This window comes from Podarcis tiliguerta (assembly GCF_965153285.1).
Source record: "Podarcis tiliguerta genome assembly, chromosome: 2".
Classification (NCBI taxonomy): domain Eukaryota; kingdom Metazoa; phylum Chordata; class Lepidosauria; order Squamata; family Lacertidae; genus Podarcis; species Podarcis tiliguerta.
Genome location: NC_139535.1, coordinates 36,456,545 through 36,475,986, shown reverse-complemented (window position 1 = coordinate 36,475,986; position 19,442 = coordinate 36,456,545). Strand labels below are relative to the sequence as shown.

Genomic DNA, 19,442 nt, shown 5'->3' with positions numbered 1-19,442 from the left:
GAAACCAGATTTTCTTCCCCCACTCCATGCTTATGATGTCAGCCAAACATGCCACCAGGAAACTCTTTCCCCTCCCGTTCTCCCTAACAATAAAAAAGGGCCCAGTCTTGCCCATGAATAAATCAGGTTCCCTGCCCTCCTTCCCACCAGTCAAACGTGTTTTGGGGACAGTTTGCCACCACTCTCATTGAAATGTGTGTTTGGGTGTGCATGTGTGTGGCAATGATGAACGTAGAAATTAAAACAATGAACTCACATAGATACATTGCTGATTACAAAGACTGGTAGGCTGGCTAGCTAGCCATAGAAAAGAAAAGAAGAAAGGCTTGTGCTTGTGGCTGCTTTAATCTTGTGCTTGCAAATGGAAGAAAAAGTACCTCAGCCTCAGAAAAGAGCATCTGGTTGGCTCAGATCAAAATGCTTTCTTCTGATTGGTTGAGAAGGCTCTTCATAGTTCTTGCCTAATGCTATGAAACAAGGACAGACTGTATCCAAATGTGATAGATTATATTGCATATGAATAATAAGGAACATAAGAGATTGGGCTACAGCTTTGGGGGGGCAGGCTTGGGATTAGGATGGGCAGTGATCCACTTGTACGGAGTGAAGAACTTCCATTGATCCCTAACTAACATGAAAACACCTATATAAAAAGGCAAATTAATATGTGACTCAAACATCTCTAGGAGCAGCCCCAGGGAAGAAGCTGCATTATTATTATTATTATTATTATTATTATTATTATTATTATTTGGGGGGGGAATCCCCATCAGCTTCTCTGCCCATGTGTAGCTAGTGGTAATGGGATCACTGTCTTTTATAGCACTGTTACAGTACAGTCATAGCTTGGTTCTCGAACGCCTTATGACTCGAATGTTTTGGTGAGTGTTCCGGTTTGCAAACATTTTTTGGAAGCTGAACGTCCAACGCAGCTTCCACGGATTCCGATTGAGTGCAGGCAGCTCCTGCAGCCAATCGGAAGCTGCCCCTTGGTTTTCGAATGTTTTCGAAAGTTGAATGGACTTCCGGAACAAATTCCGTTTGAGAACCAAGGTACAACTGTATATCTAAAGCAGAATATGCTCATAAGGTATCTCATCTAATCTTGTAATTCTTAGTTTTAGTTTTGTCTTCTGAGAAACAAATCAGAGTCTATAGGAGTCTTGCTATATTATATGAACTGTAGTGGCATCATCAAATTCATGAAGAGCTAGGTGTAGGAATGAAGTGGCTAAGTCAGGAAGTAATCGACTTACGTTTGCGATGGGAGCGGGAAACCTGATTTTTTTAAAAAATAAATTGTATTAAATTTAAATAATTTGGGCTGATTTGTAATCGCTTGGAAAACCAATAAAAATAATATATATGAAGAGCTAGGTGTAGTCTTGTATTGTCCAAGACAAAAGTTGATTCTGTCCTTCCAAAGACATTATGGCAAACTGGGTAGTAGCAGAGTATTGAGTGGATTTTGGCCAAGTGAGACATTCCTCACTGTATGTTGTGTAAGTAAAGAAATGCTTCACATTAAATTCTGTCGTCGCCCCGCTCAAAATGCAGCTCCATAAAACTTATTGTGCTAACACAGAAATACTTTAAAAAATATATCAAAACCCATACATCCATATGGAACAAAGATAATTTTGCAAGCTTTAGACAGAACCCATCTTGGTAGCCATTTAAAATAAGAATAATAAAAAGAATAGAAAAAGACATTTTGCATTCTTTCTTTATTGACAGTGACATAACTATGTCATGCTATCTTAATTCAGCACAGTAAAGAGTTCTAAACAATTGTGGTATAAGATAGAACCGAGCAGTATTCATAGAATCATAGAATTATAAAGTTGGACGGGACCACAAAGAGCATCTAGTCCAGGCTTCCTCAAATTCGGACCTCCAGTTGTTTTGAGACTACAATTCCCATTATTCCTGACCACTGGTCCTGCTAGCTAGGGATCATGGGAGTTGTAGGCCAAAAACCTCTGGAGGGCCGAGGTTGAGGAAACCTGCTAGTCCAACCACCTGCAATACAGGAATCTTTCGCTCAGTGTGGGGCTCAAATCCACAACCCTGAAGTAAGATTATCCTGCTGTACCAACTGAGCTTGAAGTGTTTGAAATGCATTTGAATTTCAGATAAAACTTATTCTTATCAAAAATACATATCAAATTGTAGGTGGCTGTTCTCACACTATCTTTAATGTTTTATGGAAAATATGAGATATTTTCTTTGTTGTTCATTGTGTTTTCTGTTTTATGCACTAGCATACATATGAAACCAGTGTTCATTATTGATGCTCGGTATAGTTATACAGTGGAACTTGAAGACCATGAACCATTGACTTTGAGCAAACAACACCAGTTCCGGAAAGTTTGAACTAACTAACCTTTAAACTAACCTGGATTTGAGACGGATTTCAGCAGATTAACTGCATTCTATTCCAGCAACAGCAAGAGTCCTGTGGCCCTGTAAATTTAACTGATTTGTACTAATTAAAGCTTGATAAGCACCAGAGAGTTAAACTTTTACCCTAATTGTTATAATCTACTTACTCTTGCTTACAAAGCTTTGTGCTGCAGTAAACTGATTTGCAGCACAATTCTGCACAACTACTCAAATGTAAATCCTGTTGAGTTGAATGGGACTTACAACCCAATATATTTATATTGGGTTGCAGCCATAGGGTGATGCCAAGCTGTAGCCATACTTGGAGCAGACCCTTGAAATCAGTGGACTTATTGATCTCTATGTATTCGGAGTATGGTTAATGTTGGCTGTTATCTGTAGCATTTAACGTTTGAAAAGACAGTATGCTAGGTGATCATGAAAACGGCATTTTAAAGAAATAAAGCCAAAGTGACTCATACAAGAAGTGCCAAAGTGACTCATTCAAGTAGTGTTGCACATAATTGGTGCTAGCAGTCTACAGGAAGGAGCTATATTCTCTATGCTTACCCTTCTGCTGGTTCAACTGGAATGTCATCTTTAGGAAGCTTATATCTGACAACAGCTGGTCAAGGCACATTAATGAAAGAGAACTTGCTGTCTCCTTTCCATGGTTTCTGTGGTGTGGCTGGCTGTTAAAACAGTGTAGTGGCAAAGGAAGAACCATGTGGCAGGTTTTCTGATTGGAACAATTGAAGGGCCTTGATCTGGTGGTGGTTGTCCTACGAGTTCCAGAGTGATTCCTTTGGTAATCTAAAATGATTGCATTAGTGCTTATAGCATGTCTCTTCCCTGTATGTGTGTGTAGTATGAATTAATATAAAACTCCCCTATATTCAGTTCTTTGTTTATGTAACACCTAAAATGACATCACCACCACCATTAATAATAATAATAATAATAATAATAATAATAATAATAATAATAATATACCACCCTATACCTGGAGGTTTAAAGGGGCACTGATCACCTCCCTGGCCAGCCAGCTGTTCCCTTCTTGCTGGTTTTTATCAGCCAAGAAGGGCAAGGGTCTAGAGCGCAAGGGGTCACCCTGACTAATCTGAGCACCTTATCTACATCTTTGAGTCTTACCAACTGAAACTCATGCAACACAACAGGACTAGACTGTGCTCTGGATACCCCATGAGATTTATCTGCTATAACAGCAGAGTCAAGGTCTTAGTGGATGCAAGCGATTTTATCCTCAAAATGCTTTGCAAACAAGTCAAAGCAAGCTACTTTTGGTTCTATCACCTCCTTTGGACCATCCTGTAAAAGGCCCCATACAACCTGGAAAAGCGCTGCCAGATGCCATAATGAGGATGCAATGGAGGCAGCAAAGTATGCCTTCTTTGCTGCTTTCACTGCCACTAGGTAGGCTCGATAATGAGCCCTTACCATTGCTCAGTTGCATTCATTCAGATCTTTCTTCTTGCATTCAAGCCATCTCCCAGCTTGTTTCCTCACCCTAAGCTCTGGAGTATACTGGGGGGGGGGGGTCAAACGGGCTTCACGAAGTGGGAGAGGGAGCTTGCTTACTCTCCCCACCCTTAGTGAGGCCTTCTTAATACTTTTATTTTCTGTTACATACTTCAGTTTACTGTTTACCAGATCCTTGAACAAGCCAGAAGTGTTCTGAGACTTCTTGATTGGGAACCATAAGCCCAAACTTCTGTGCTTGATTTTATGGAGCTTGTTGACCTAGATCAGGGGTCAGCAAACTTTTTTAGCAGGGGGCCAGTCCACTGTCCCTCAGACCTTTTGAGGGGCCAGACTCTTTTTGGGGGGGGGGAATGAACAAATTCCTAGGCCCCACAAATAATCCAGAGATGCGTTTCTACTCATGTAAAAACACACTGGTTCCCGGACCGTCCGTGGGCCGCATTGAGAAGGCAATTGGGCTGCATCTGGCCCACGGGCCTTAGGTTGCCTACCTGAGTTAAGCAATCTGAATTTCTTTTGCTTTTAAGCACAAAGGACTTAAAAGATGGAATACTGTGTCAAAAACTGTCATAACCAGTCACAAATAATCCTGAGAAAGCACACATTCTACTCGTGTAAAAACACGCTGATTCCTGGACCATCTGCGCAACAGATTTAGAAGTCGATTGAGCTGGATCCGGCCCCCGGGCCTTAGTTTGCCTACCTATGACCTAGATGTTGTATTGTCCAAGTATAATGGATGTATTTGTTGTACAGGTGGTTTTTAAACACAAAAATTATAAAATGATGTTCCTCATAGGAGATGGTGGCCACTTTAAAAGAGGGACAGTTATATGGAATTCTTTTGTAGAATAAGAATTCTGCAGACCAGTTTCTGGAGATTCTTTCAGTTGTGATGGAAAAAAAGAGAGCTCTAACTTCCAAATTACTTGTATTCTGGTGAGGTTAAACTACGGGAAGCTTGATAAGCAATCTTAATTATTAAAACTTGCATGATGGATTTTACTAGTTCTTGAAAGGACACTGGGCATGGGCAGTGTGCTGCAGAACAGGCCTGTTTGGTCAATTGCACCCCACAGCAATGAGTACGTGCTATTTCTTATCCCTGCTCCTTAGAGGTTTATTAGACTTCCTTATTGCCTATAGACTAGAGAAGAAGCGAAGTCTAGAGCATGAGTCTGAAAAGTTTAAATGGCCAATCTCTGTTGGTATAGTGATGAATTGAAACACTAATGAAACTAACAGAAGAATCATGGAAGAAGATCGGGATAGCCAAGGATCAGAGAGTGATGTAAGTTAAGAGAATATTTAAAAATTTCTGTGTTAAAGTGCTTCTTTCTTTCTTTCTTTCTTTCTTTCTTTCTTTCTTTCTTTCTTTCTTTCTTTCTTATCAAGCTTTAAAGGTGTCTATTACAAATTACCTGAGCCTATCTGGTGTTTGACTCACATTATCTGCTCTTGAGTGGCTACCATGCCTGCAAATTTCATATAGTTCTGTAAAAAAACAACCAAAAAACATAGCACTGTGTGTGTGTCTCTCTGTGTATACGTATGTGTATAATAGATATATGCAGTGCTTTTTTCCTTAAAAAAAATGTTTAGGGGTACTCTCATTTTCCTGCTCATATTGAAATATTGCCCCTCAATGAGGCCAAACTTAGATTCACAAAATGTTTAGGGGTATGCGTACCCCTGGGTCCCCCCAGAAAAAAAGCACTGGATATATCCCTGTAATAGTGAATGTGGGCAGTACAAAGCTTCAGATTTTTCAAATCAGAATTTGGAGTAGATATCTTGGTTAATAAGAGTTCATTTTATTTAAAATGCCCAAATGAAGTGTTGTTGCCTTGTACAGAGATAGGATTGCATTGTTGTGTGTTGGAGCAAGATAAGAAATGTTTAGATGGCAGTAAGTGGGCTAATTGCATATTGATAAGGCAGTCTCAGAACTGCAAGATTGCATTACAAGCTGACATAAATCTCTGTCTTTGCATTCTGCAAAGAGACCTTGTCTATACTAGGCACTATTACTGGATCAGTGAATATAGGACGTAAAAGTATGGGCTATTAGGAACAACATGCAATAGTTGAGGTGTGTGTGGGTAGATTTTCCATATTCTTTCTTGCCAATAAACAAAAAGGCCCACAGTAGGAAATATTTCAGACTCTGAGCTATTTAGCCAGTTAAGAATTCAAGTGTAGCTCCATGGTCAAAAGGTAAATGCCTGCACACATGACAAATGCACTCAGAGGTATAATGTTCTCTGATGTGCTGGCGAGGCCAAGGTTTTTATTAGTGTGCAGTTGGAAACAAAATGTGCATTTTGGAGAAAAATTGTGCAGTTGGAAAGCCTATAATGTGCGGCTGGAAAAGGGGGTGGTGGTTAGACACATTAGGCATATGCGTTTATAAAGCACTTAAATTACAGGCAAAATCAGGGACAGCATGTACGCAAATTATATAAAGGTGGGTTGTGCTCAGTATCCATACTTAAACTGTCCTTTTCTGTACATTCGTCTCTGGGAAGATTACCGGTATGCTTTGCTGTATTTGTATCCTTGTATTCTTTTTTGCTAAGTTGCTGAACTAAGGCAGATTGATAAATGAATCATCACTGTATTGTAGATAGTAACTACGGACTCCTGTGGAGAAACTGCCACTGATGCAGAGTGTAAGCAAAAAGTAAAGCATGTTCAGCCTCTTTTTTCCTCCTCCTCCTCCTCCTCCTCCTCCTCCTCCTCCTCCTCCTCCTCCTTTTTTAAAGTGTGGAGAGACTGATGAGGAATTTGTGCAGTTGGAAAATTGTTTAACAAACAAACTAAACAAACAAAAAACCTAGGCTAGACCTCAACTTGTACCAGAACTTGGCTTCAGAACCAATTTCAGTTGTTAGCTATAGTGTTTGTGGAGGGGGCAGAGAGAGAAGTGGGAGAAGTCATGCAGCTGTGCATATATAACATTTGTTTTCAACACAAACTAAAACACTTCTGTTTCAGCAAGTATACCCAATCATTTAATTTTATTATGTATACTTTTTCTTAAAGTTTGTGACTTATATGTCTATTTGGAAAAATATTTGAAAGCTGTGGCTTTTGTTAAGACAGTATTGGAACAGAGGAACAATGGCTATAAATAGCAAAACAACGGGGGAGCGTGTTTAAAGATATTTCTCACCCCTTGAAACAGCAGTTTCTGCATGGTAAACTGAATATTTTGCTGTGCAGAATTTACTACCGCAACTTGGATGTGAAATATTATTTACTTAAAGCCATGAGGCAGTTGACCTGAATTCCATTTCCTAGCCTCAGAACATTTCTCTTAAGTGACTGCTGTTCTCACAGAAGAAAAATGAATCAGAGAGACTTCTCAAACTTTACCATTTTGCCAATAGAGGGTGCTGTGGACCTTTTGATCTCTGTATTTCAAAAGACTAATGTTATAGCTAATGTAGAATGGTAAAATAACTAAATCATGACTTCCAATATTTGGGTTGACAACAACTCAAAAATTTTGGGGAGAAGTGATTCTTTGCCAACTCACATAAAGGCAGAATGTAAATATGCCTAAGCATTTCTCTTACGTTATTTGAAAGCTGTAGTCAGTTTTCCATTTTTTTGGAGGTAAGTCATTAAACCAAGCCTGTATATATTACATAGAACATGCCCCACAACACTTTGGGTAAGCCAGACTCAGACTGAAAATATCCACCCAAACATCATATAGATCTGTGTATTTTAAAGAGTACTCATAATATCAACTGCTGCATTGCCTAAAATATCAGTTAGAGCTCTTATATAGTTAATGCATATCCTTATGAGTAATAATACTTAACTTTTATATAGAACATTTCAAGTGTTCAGAGTGCTTCACATAATCAAGTCTTACATTGAAATTAGATAAAAGAGGCTTTTGCTGGAGTAAATGGCAGATCACTTCTTTGAAAAGCAGTAACTTCAAGTCCCTGTCAGGGAAAAAGTCGGGATATAAATAAATATAAAATAACAATAACAACAACAACAGCTGAGGAAGATTTATTGGGCAGCGGAGGCAGTATGTTGATTCTTTCTGCTCTTCCTTCCTCTCTGGGAACACAGGGTAGAAGCATAGTAAGTTAGCCTCTGAAGCTGTTCTCCTGCTCTGGCCAGCTATTGGAAATGCTGTTGAAACGGAACCAATCCCTTTCCTTCAAAGTTCAAATTGCTTTCCGAAGACTCATTAACATGATCCCTCAGTGTGCAATCTCTGGCCAAAATTATTATTTTCAGTTTTGCTATGAAACCTAGAACCCAGCTTTCATATTCTGTCCACCTGCCAACCTAGCAGTTTGAAAGTGCACCTGTGCAAGTAGAAAAATAGGTACTGCTGTGGCGGGAAGGTAAATGGTGTTTCCGTGTGTTCTGGCTTCCATCATGGTGTTACGTTGTGCCTTTACCTTTTACCCACCTGCAATACTCTTGCAGTATCAACGTTGAATGAATTTTCGTTTACACTAACTCAGTAACTCCTTGGATTTATTAATTTATGCAACACACATAAATACTTTAACAAGCTTGCAGTATAGCCTGTGATGTCTCACTCAAGTCTCAGTTATAGTATGCTAATTTGATTTAGGCTGCAATCCTGTGTGCCCTTAATCCGCTTGCAGTGAATTAATTGGAATCATGTAATGCACCTCCCATAACACGGACTGAGTTCATTTTGCACACTTTATTTGTTGACAGTGGTTACCTTACATTCTTCTTCTTTCAAGATTCTTGTAGTTTTTGAAATTTTGTGAAGTAGAGCGTTTTCCACTTCTGTAACTTAATTGCTCGGCTTTCTTATTTAATACAGCATTAATTTGTAACATTTAACAAGGACTTCCGTTGCTTTTTATAAATGATAATAAAATGGACAATTATTATAAACCTAGACAGCATCTTAAAAAGCAGAGACATCACCTTGCCAACAAAGGTCCGTATAGTTAAAGCTATGGTTTTCCCAGTAGTGATGTATTGAAGTAAGAGCTGGACCATAAAGAAGGCTGATCGCCGAAGAATTGATGCTTTTGAATTATGGTACTGGAGGAGACTCTTGAGAGTCCTATGGACTGCAAGAAGATCAAACCTACGCATTCTTAAGGAAATGAGCCCTGAGTGCTCACTGGAAGGACAGATCGTGAAGCTGAGACTCCAATACTTTGGCCACCTCATGAGAAAAGAAGACTCCCTGGAAAAGACCCTGATATTGGGAAAGATGGAGGGCACAAGAAGGGGATGACAGAGGATGAGATGGTTGGACAGTGTTCTCAAAGCTACTAACATGAGTTTGACCAAACTGCGGGAGGCAGTGGAAGACAGGAGTGCCTGGCATGCTCTGGTCCATGGGGTCACGAAGAGACGGACATGACTAAACGACTTAACAACAACAAAATTTGTATACTACCCTTCATCTGTAGATCTCAGGGTGGTTCATAGCCTAAAAAAATACAAGATAAAAAACAACAACAAAAGGCATTATAAAAGCAAGAACAGAAACAAACCAATAACCCCCACTCCCCACCACCACCTGCCACAAACACAGTTAAAAGAGTATATAGGGTGTCAATCACATTTTCGCCTGGCTCCTAAGGGTGTATAATGAAGGCGCTTGCCAAGCCTCCCTGGGGAGAACATTGCACAGATGGCAAGCCACTACAGAAAAGGTGGCAGTTGTGTGTTTATCTCCACATTTCAGTTGTCTTAACTGTAGTGTGTGCATCTGTGTGTACTCTGTATTCAGGATGTAGAAAAATTAGACATTCAAGGTCTATATAATACATGTTCACTTCAGACTAGTGATTTAACAGCATCCTGTGTCCTAAAGATGGCCAATTTGGATTGCCACTTGGACCACGAGACTGTAAGTGTATTGGAAGCTGGCGTTCTATCATGCTCTGTGAGACAGGGATTGTTTTCTCGTCTGTTTGCCCACCCTCCACTACCTAGGCAGTGTTGGTCTTACCACCAACTTTTGAAGTACTTTTAAAAGAGTCAACAAACATCTGAGTGGGGTGTTTGGAGCTGAAGACTTTCTGTACTTGGACTTCCAGAAAAGCCCTTGACAAAAGCCTTTGCAAGGGTTCCTGGGTCAACTTACTAGTAGCGGAATAAGACAATGAGTCCTTTATGGATTAGTAACTGGTTAAACTATAGTATGCAGAGTCTGAGTAGAAGTCAGTGATTAGTTCTCACAACAGAAGGAAGAAGTCGGATTGCCAAGGAATCTGTACAGTGGAACCTCTACTTACGGACATAATCTGTTCCAGAGATACGTCTGCTGGTTGAAATGGGATGCTAGAAGAGGCGTCTTGTGTGCATGCGCATTCAGTGGTAGCATGCTTTTGCGCATGCGCAGATGGCAGAAGCCGTTTCTACACATGCGCGAATTGCGGCAAACCCGGTGTTTACTTCCGGGTTTGTCACAAATACAACTTGGAACACCTGTGAGATGAGGTGTATGTAAGTCAAGGTTCCACTGTATTTGGGTGGTCACTTTTTAACTTGCTTATTTGCATAAGATACCAAATTTAGGATGATAAAAAATGGCTTATGAAGAGCTCCAGAAGGATTTCTCCAAAATGAGTGAACAGGCAGTAATATGGCAAATACAGTTCAATGTAAGGAAGTGTAAGGTGATAAGCATTGGTGCAAGAAACTTAAATTCACATATATAAAGTAGTACCTCACATTACGTAAACTTCAGGATGTGAACACGGCAAACCCAGAAGTATTTTTTCAGGTTTCCCCGCATGCGCAAAAGCACTCTACTGTGCCACGCGCATGTGCAGAACAGGCACCTCCGGCAGCGGAAACCTTGATTGATTCTTGATACAAAACCAAGAGTCATCCTAAGATGCAGAGCTGGTGGGAGAATCATGACACAAAGAAGAAATACAGAGATTGCATAGGTCAATATGGAATTACCAGTCAGTTAAATGACTTTAGAAGGGGTTTCAACAAATTCACAGATTAATCGTGTATGTGATTACTTGTCACAGTGGCTGTTTCCTTAAGAATCAGAGGCAGCATGACTCTGAATACCAATTGCTGGGGGAAAGCAGTAATAGAGGGTTGTTTTTTTCTTGTGGGCTTCCCATAGGACACTGGGGGAAACGGGAATCACCTGAAGTAGATAGGTGTTTGCTCTAATGTAGCAGACCTTCTCTTATGTATCTGCCACCACAAGAGTGTTGCTGCTGCAAGAGGCAAGCAGTTAGTGACACTCCTAACAGGCCTCTAGACTCAATGCAACTTTGAGGGAAGAGCAAGGAATTGTAGATGAGGTGGGCTTAGACATCACCCATGCCTCCTCTACTTTCTGACAACTGGCAAATCCTATTGAAAGTTTAACTTTCTGGCAAGGACAGAGGCCCAGACTGTTTCTGGGACCCTTTCCTTAGAGTGTGGCATGGATGGCTCTCCAAACAGCGCCTGCAGGTTAAGGAGGAGGGGTGGCAGAAGATAGTGGGGACAGCAGAAGGCAGCAGCAGCCAACTTCGGACTGTTCAATGTGTTGCATTGCTTCTGCTCTCCTTTGCAATAGTGTATGAGTGCAACTGTTCTAGGCTTAATTTCTACTCTGTCACCTCATTTTGGGGGTGGGGAGGATCTGAATAACCTGTTTGCAACATGAAGACTATCTGGAAGCACCTTCAGATGGACTGTCTGTAAATATTGGTTGCATATGTCTTCCTTAGGCTGCTGGTATTATTAGAAGCCTCATTACTGTCTTTATCACTCTCCTTAGGCTTCATGAATGTTGATTGCCTGAGTCATTGAAATCTGTGGTGGGTTTGTTATTCTGCCTAAAGCATGTTTCAAAATAATGCCTTGCTGCATTTCGTTGTCAAGAACTCAAAGAAATGGAGCTAAGAAATGGTGTGCTGATGCTCTGTGAATGCTTTATTTATAAAGTGTGCTCATTTTACACCCAATAAGACTTTCTGGATCAAAATACTTGGAATCTGTTTCAGGAATAACTGTGAGGGTATTGTGGTATTAAACCTATGTAGCATTGTACAGTCATACCTCATGTTACATCCGCTTCATGTTACGTTCTTTCAGGTTACGTCCCGCGGCGACCCGGAAGTACCGGAAAGGGTTACTTCTGGGTTTTGCCGCTCACGCATAAGTGCAAAATGACGTCACACGCATGCGCAGAAGTGGTGAATCACAACCCGCGCATGTGCAGACGCGCCACTGTGGGTTGCACTCTCTTCATGTTGTGAATGGGCCTCCGGAAGGGATCCCTTTTGCAACCAGAGGTACCACTGTATCAGTCTTTTGGAATCTTCACTTAATTTGAAAGCAGTGCATCCTGGGCCAGATTCAACCCAGTAGTTGTCCTAGTGGAAGCCATCACAACAAGTCCTGCTAGCACATCAGGAGTTCCCTCAACTGTGCATCCCCACACCCTCCTCAAATTTGTTTGGGAGAGTCTGGAAAACTCCCTGAGCAGCTTGTGGGGGTGAAGGGAGATAGTTCCATCTATCCAGAAGAAATGCTTGCACTGATAGAACAATCCCCTGAATACAATGTTGAACTCATCCCACTGCATTTAGGTAGGTGCTTGTCAAATGACACAATTTCCTTGGTCTAGCTCCCCTTCTTCCTTCTCAGGCTGCTGATGAGAGCTTAAATGCCCTATTAAAAAGTATAATTTATTTATCTGAAGCTTGAACTATTAACCTTTTAAATACTCTCTGTGCCTCTCTGTAAACCTGTAATGGTAATGTCTAGCTAACTAGTTTAGAAATATGTAATATAGTGGATCTTGATAATTGAAGTTTAATATGTACCCTGATTTTAGAAGAAGAAAGGCTGAGATCCCTGTTTCTGAAAAGGGTAAATCTGTATTGTAATTGATGAAAAAGAGCATGGTATCTTAATCTTTTGCCCTAGTCCACTATCAGATGCATGAACTGGTCATGTGTATGCAGAGATAAGTGATTAATGATGATAATAATAATAATAATATGAACCCAACACTGAAGGAAAGAGCAAGATTTTGCAGGTGAACGAGCAAAAGTAGATAGGAAAACAGAGTGACCACTCTGGTTTTTTGGAAGGGACAGTTTCTGGATTTGTATCTCCATTATGTGGCCAGCTGCCATTGATGAATATCTGATTTGGATATAGGTGATATCTGTAAGCAAGAATAGGCCTACCACTCAGGACCTGGAAGAAAAAGAAATAATACTTCAGAAGGGACTATAGGTTGTTCTCCTGAAAATGTTTTGGCATAAAGTGGTAGATGACAAATGGAGTTTGTAGTCTTTTTCTGTTAGGATTGATTCATTAATAGTTGATGCCCATCTGGCCTCCTTGATCCATACTTTGAAGTGACCCCCCCAGTTGATTTCATATTGTGATTCTTCTCCTTCACATCCCCACTCCCTGTGAATTCATTTCTCATATATTCCTTATATATGTATAGTGTGGGCCTGTTAATTGCTGTACAGTGGTGGTATATAGTAATCCTGAATAAGTAGGATGTGTATGTAATTGGAAGACAGAAGTAAACAAACTTTAGTGTTGAACAGAACAAGGTTCAAGCCAAGTTATGAGTAACTAGTTCATGCAAGCAGAACCATTGGTCAAGAATTATGGGAGCTGTAGTCCAAAACATCTGAAGGGTACCTTGTTGGCTACCCCTGCTCCAGTTTATTTACTGTGAAATGAAATAACATTGTTTTCTATAATGGGCACCGATGGCTAGAAGATGACAGAAGCCTGGGGCTTTGCAGCTAGGTGGCTGATAAGGAACTGGGGCTAGGTTTCCAAAGGCATGTTTTCTTCTTGTTGAGCTAATGCTGTTTCAAAGGCTATCAGCATTTGGGTGTTTGCTCAACTAGTGTGCTCACTACAAAATCACCATAATAGATTTTATATTCCTAAAGAAGCAAAGTGGCTTTCGGCTTGTAAAGGGTGCCAAAAGGTATTGCTTACTTTCCAGTTTACCCCAACATTTCTATTTTATTTGCAGGGGAGGAAGGGGGAAAAGGCTTCGCAATTTCTGGAAATTTTGCACATCTAGTGATGGTTGTTCTACATCCTTTCAGTTGTACTTGGATAGCATCTCTTTCTTTGTATGGTGCTTAGTTTTGATGTGATTTTTATATTAAACAAGGAAAAGCAAAATCCTGTCAACCCAAATTAAAATCAAGTGGGTGTTTGGCATATTCCATGCTTTTCATATTTCTAAGGAGACACTTGACGATATTACAGTGATGAAATATCTTTTTACAGTGAGTAAAACTAGAAAAAGCACACGTGTTTTTCTTGCCCAGAATACTTGTATGTAATCTGGCAACCTGGTCAGTCAGGTCACACTTTTATTACCTGTGGTCAAAGGCCATTGCAAAAATTCAAACAGGCTCAAGGCCCACAACAAATCAACGTTTGCAAATACAAACATTGCAAAGCCAGAATAAAGGATAAAGAACAAGCAATAAAACAAAGGTTAAGAAAGCAATAAAATGAATAATCAAATTATAATCAAATTGCTGTATCACCATGATAATTTATAGCTACCCCTGAAAACACGTTTCCATTCATCCTTTTTAGCAGCCAGAGCAAAAATACACCTTATAAGTCAAAGCCAGTACCTGACAATAGATAAGAGTTATTTGGGGTGATGGTTTTTGAGGGTAATCCCAATAAATCCAAATAAAATAATACCCAGACACTTAAAACATGATTTAAAGTACATAGGACAAAATATGTGGAAGATATTCCATCTCAGTGGTTCAGCAAAGACAGTTCCATTGAACCAGAGGAATCATATTTGCCATCAGTTGTAGTGGCTGGCATAGTCTGAAAAGAGCTGTAAAGATCCAATACTGACCATCCTCCATAGCTCAGTTTTTATAGGTGTCCACCTTTCAGTCACTGACATGTATCCACCAGATAGACACATGTCTGCTGGAATGCAGTGGGCTTCCATTGGTGTTCTTTATATTTAGCACAAAGTACAAGCTGCACTTCCAGCTGGGATCAGCTCCACTTTGGACCTCTAATTAAACAGTGCTGAATGTAAGCCTCGCTGCAAAGAAGGAACAGAATGCACATACAATGTCAGGTAAGTAATAGGTGGACATGGCTGGCTTCACCTCTGCCATAAGGCCTGCCTGAGGCAAGAGTCACCAAATAGGGAACTCTGCAATGAACTACCTTCATTCCCTGGTCCTGTCCACAGAGCCCGCAGTAATTTACACCACCAGAAATGCAGACAGAATTACATTCATCCCATGGGAGTTGATGGAAGGGCAGAAAACGAAGATTTACACTGCCGCCATCCCAGTTTGGGCCACACAACCCTTTGTCCAGGAGCAGTTAGAATGCAGCTTAATTTGTACAGTAGATATATGCACTAACCTAAAGGGACGCGAGTGGCACTGTGGGTAAAACCTCAGTGCCTAGGACTTGCTGATTGTATGGTCGGCGGTTCGAATTCCCGCGGCGGGGTGAGCTCCCGTTGTTCGGTCCCAGCTCCTGCCCACCTAGCAGTTCGAAAGCACTCTTAAGTGCAAGTAGATAAATAGGTACCGCTTTATAGCGGGAAGGTAAACGGCGTTTCCGTGTGCTGCGCTGGTGCTGGCTCGCTAGCTGCAGCTTCGTCACGCTGGCCACATGACCCAGAAGTGTTTTCGGATGGCGCCGGCTCACGGCCTCTAGAGCGAGATGAGCACGCAACCCTAGAGTTGGATACGACTGGCCTGTACGGGCAGAGGTAAAAAGGTAAAGGTACCCTACCCGTACCCTACCCGTACCCATACGGGCAGGGGTACCTTTACCTTTACCATACTTTTCCGTGTATAAGACAACCCCTATTTTGGGGAACTCCAAATTAAGAAAACACCCCTCAGCACTACCCGTGTATAAGACAAGCCCCAATTTTAAACTTAATTTTTTGGTAAAAAAAACCTAGTCTTATACATGGAAAAATACAGTGATTTAGAAGTTTAAAATAGTTTAAATGCTCATGTTTGCAACATTCTCATGATATTATAGCTGTCTTTTAAAAAAGAAAATAAGGTATGCAAGTAAGAGTTCTCAAAGGTAAATCGGGCTGTGGATTGAAGCCTGTAATCCTGTGCAGCAGTAAGCTGCACTGAACACAGTGAGATGTGCCTCCACATAAATATGCATAGACCTGGGTTTCATGGGGGTTCAAATGTTAAAAAGGTTGGAAGGGAAAAGTTCCGGAATTTTTTCTTTAGTTCTGCTTTGGATCATGAAATACACGGAGGTAAGATTGCCTGTATGATGCAAGCAAGTACAATGTGAAACCTAATTATCAAGCATTTGAATTCAGTCCTTTCCCAAGCTATAGTTGAAAAATGTTAAGCATTGTTAAACAGGTTATACTGGACTTACTACTTCTCTGTTGCTTCAAAGGTTAATGCGGAGACAGTTGCTTGTTCCAGCAGCTGTTAACCCAATGGAGCGTTAGGCAAGAGAATTATACCCGAAATGTGTTAGTAGTAAATTGTAATTCAACTTCATGCAATAAAGCATGGAATACTTGTGTTCTTGACATTGCTAAAGTTAAAAATCGGGGTTTGACTTTTGCTCCCCAACTCCCCATGGGATGCTGAGTTCCCCAACTCCATAATCGGTCAGAGAAAAATGGATGAAGGCAGGATTCAGTGGAAAGCAAGGCAGATATTTATTTTTCTGTTGCAACAGAGTTCCCTCCCCTCCTTCCAAGGAGGGAGAGCTCCTGGCCAAAAGTTTGCAGGAACCTTTAAAGACTTTTGACATTGCCCAACCCCCTTAGTCAAAGACCACCCCAAAATCATCATACATACATCATAGGAGGCAGTCTACAGCAGAAATCCTGTCTGCCAGGATACCTGATAATGGTCACTGATTGCATTACCTGGACAGCCTGGCCATTCTTTCGTGATGGTGAATACTTTAGTTCCTGAATCTAGGTCACAGGCTCACCCTATTCATACACAAATACACCCTTAAGACAGGATTTGTAAGCGAAAAGACTATGGGGAAGGATTTCCATCCCTTACTGCAGAGGAATATTTGAGGTAATGGGGAGCGTCAAAATAGCTTAAGGATTGTTCTCCTCTACTATTTCAGACACATGGTTTATATATTTAGACACGTGTGTGTTTATGAATATTTATTATATATTTGAGACCTTAGAATTCTTATAACAGTATATAAAGCTGAAGTGATGGCAACTTTATGTGCTGTTTTGTTACTGACCATATAATACTCTGGTAATTTGAGAAAGTGAAGACCTCCGTGTCCAGTGCCAACCTGACCATGACATGGTATGAAGTTCCCACAACAGTGGGCAGAATGGAGAATGTCAAACTTTGTAGACAGCTATCAATCCCCTTGCTGGTTGTGTGGTACTTGAATGAAAGGAAGGCGAAGTTGCCTCTTTTCAGATATACAAGGCAGAAAAGTACTTTGTGTGACAGACTGGGTCTGATGTTTCCCTTCATGCTAGGCATCTCAAACAAGTGAAAGAACTGCTACTTTCCCAGTCAACTTGTGCAAATTGTGTGTGCCCCTCAGTCCTTTGGTGTGCAGAGGTTTGGAGTTGGTACTTGATATTCCTACATCACACAAAGCAGTGCAACTTCCTCTTATGCTCTCTGCACCAAGTAAGAGTAGCTTAGATGCTCTCCTGTTGTGGATGGAGATGAATGGATGGCAGTCCTTGATGCCTCCAATGGTGAAAAAGCTTGAGCCAGACCTGTCTGTGACTCAGCTGATCAGATGCATCATGAATGCAAGAAGCTGGTCAATCGACAATGGTGAAGATTTTTAGAAAAAACAAGTTATACTGTATGTACTTGGATTGTATCAAAATCTAACATGGAGTAAGAAGCTGTCACCAATATATCTTTGAAACAACCTTAATGATGAACTCGAGTTTTATGCAAGAATGTCAAGAAGGAAAACAAAGTTAGCTTCCATGGCTGATACAGTAAGATGTTTGATGGAAAAAGAGTGAATAGATATAGGGTTCTCTTCAGTGTTGCTGTTTTCTAATAAGGCTTGTTGATTCAGCAGGAGTATTTTCTTTCTGATTCCCTCTCTCCTCTATATCCTCCTGTACACTTCAAAATCTGACCCAGAAAGTATGTTGGACCTTTGAACAGCCTGGTAGGTGACACAGGAAGCTTTAGGAGAAAGAGGAAACTTGTGGGAGGAGGGAAGAAACCCCTTTACTAAAACAAAATCTTCCACAAATGGAAAGACAGCATTGGGGTGGGGGGATGGGACCATAGAAAATGCATGTAAAAATGTTTCCATGTGTTTAACATCAGGGATGTTAAATTACAGTGGTACCTCGGGTTACAGGCGTTTCAGGTTGCTAACCCAGAAATAGTACCTCGGGTTAAGAACTTTGCTTCAGGATAAGAAAAGAAATCATGCTGTGGCGGCACGGCAGCAGCGGGAGGCCCCGTAAGCTAAAGTGGTGCTTCAGGTTAAGAACAGTTTCAGGTTAAGAACGGACCTCCAGAACGAATTAAGTTCTTAACCTGAGGTACCACTGTACTCTGGAAGAGTTAATATTTGATCTTTGGTATGCTTTGCAATCAGTGTGGTTAGCATGGTCACAATGGCTACACAGTTCAGCCGTATTTTAAGATTTGTCCCTGCTGTTTTCATTCTAGATTTCTAGAACATGCAATGTGTTTCAGTTAAAAGATTTCAGATTCTTGGACCACGTGTAATAAGCTTCCATACCCATTCAGAGGTTCTTAACATAGCTTCTGAGCTACACATGTTGGAGGTGGCAGGGAATGAGTTAAGGATGTCATCCTCTCCAGCTTTGAAAACCCTTTATTTGTATTGCATCAGTGCCTAAAGCCTAGACTAGGTTGGGCCCCATTGTGTGATGGCTTATTAAGCAAACACATAGTAAATGACCCTGCTTGAACTAGTGCTGCAGAACTATATGTGGGTGCTCTGTGCATGCAAAACCAAAAAGGCTGTAATAATTCTGGATGACGTGCACATGCACTGGTGTAGTAGTTGGAAATGTAACCTGCACCTCATTCTGCTGTTCTGTCTGCAGTCTCTGGTCTAGCAATTTGCTACTTGCAAGTGGTGCGAATGTCACGGTATGCTTACTTCTTCAAGGGCAGACAGAGTTGTGGGGCACAGACATCAGTCAAAAGTTCCAGTTCTTGAATTCAGTTTTCCAAGTGAGATTTTTGTTAGGTACAATTTGAAGCAACAGAGTGAAAAGATTTAAGCTGGTGGCAAAATATTCTCTTTAAATATTTTCTCTGGCGTGATGCTGTCTGGGCTCTTGTGAGTGCTGCAGCAGACCTCAGTTTCTTGTTAATCATTTGCTGCTTTTTTTAGCCCCTTGAAGCAAAGCAAACACCTCTAATTTGCTTTGGAGTTGAGCAAAGTTGATGTCATTGCTGTAGTATGTGTGGTTGTACCTGATGATTGCTCAGAGAGGTGAGACCTCAGCATGTGAATAAGAGGAAATGTGTAGCCAGTAGTACTAGGCACAGCCCTGCAGCTGCTGAGCCCAGAGT

The 19,442-nt window shown here is 40.9% G+C and overlaps 1 protein-coding gene across 3 annotated transcripts in view; it reads left to right on the top strand.

Moving 5' to 3' along the window:
• The window catches only part of TMCC1 (transmembrane and coiled-coil domain family 1), a 107,246-nt gene that overhangs the window by 23,566 nt on the left and 64,238 nt on the right, over positions 1-19,442 (top strand). The window contains exon 1 of one of the 3 annotated variants that reach the window (XM_083429047.1): positions 4,809-5,179. The exons of the other annotated variants lie outside the window; for them this stretch is intronic. Within the exon in view, the coding sequence (XP_083285173.1) occupies positions 5,141-5,179 (39 nt within the window). The 5' untranslated portion in view covers positions 4,809-5,140. Of the gene's footprint in view, positions 1-4,808; positions 5,180-19,442 lie in introns of those variants that run through there. 3 annotated transcript variants of the gene reach the window in all.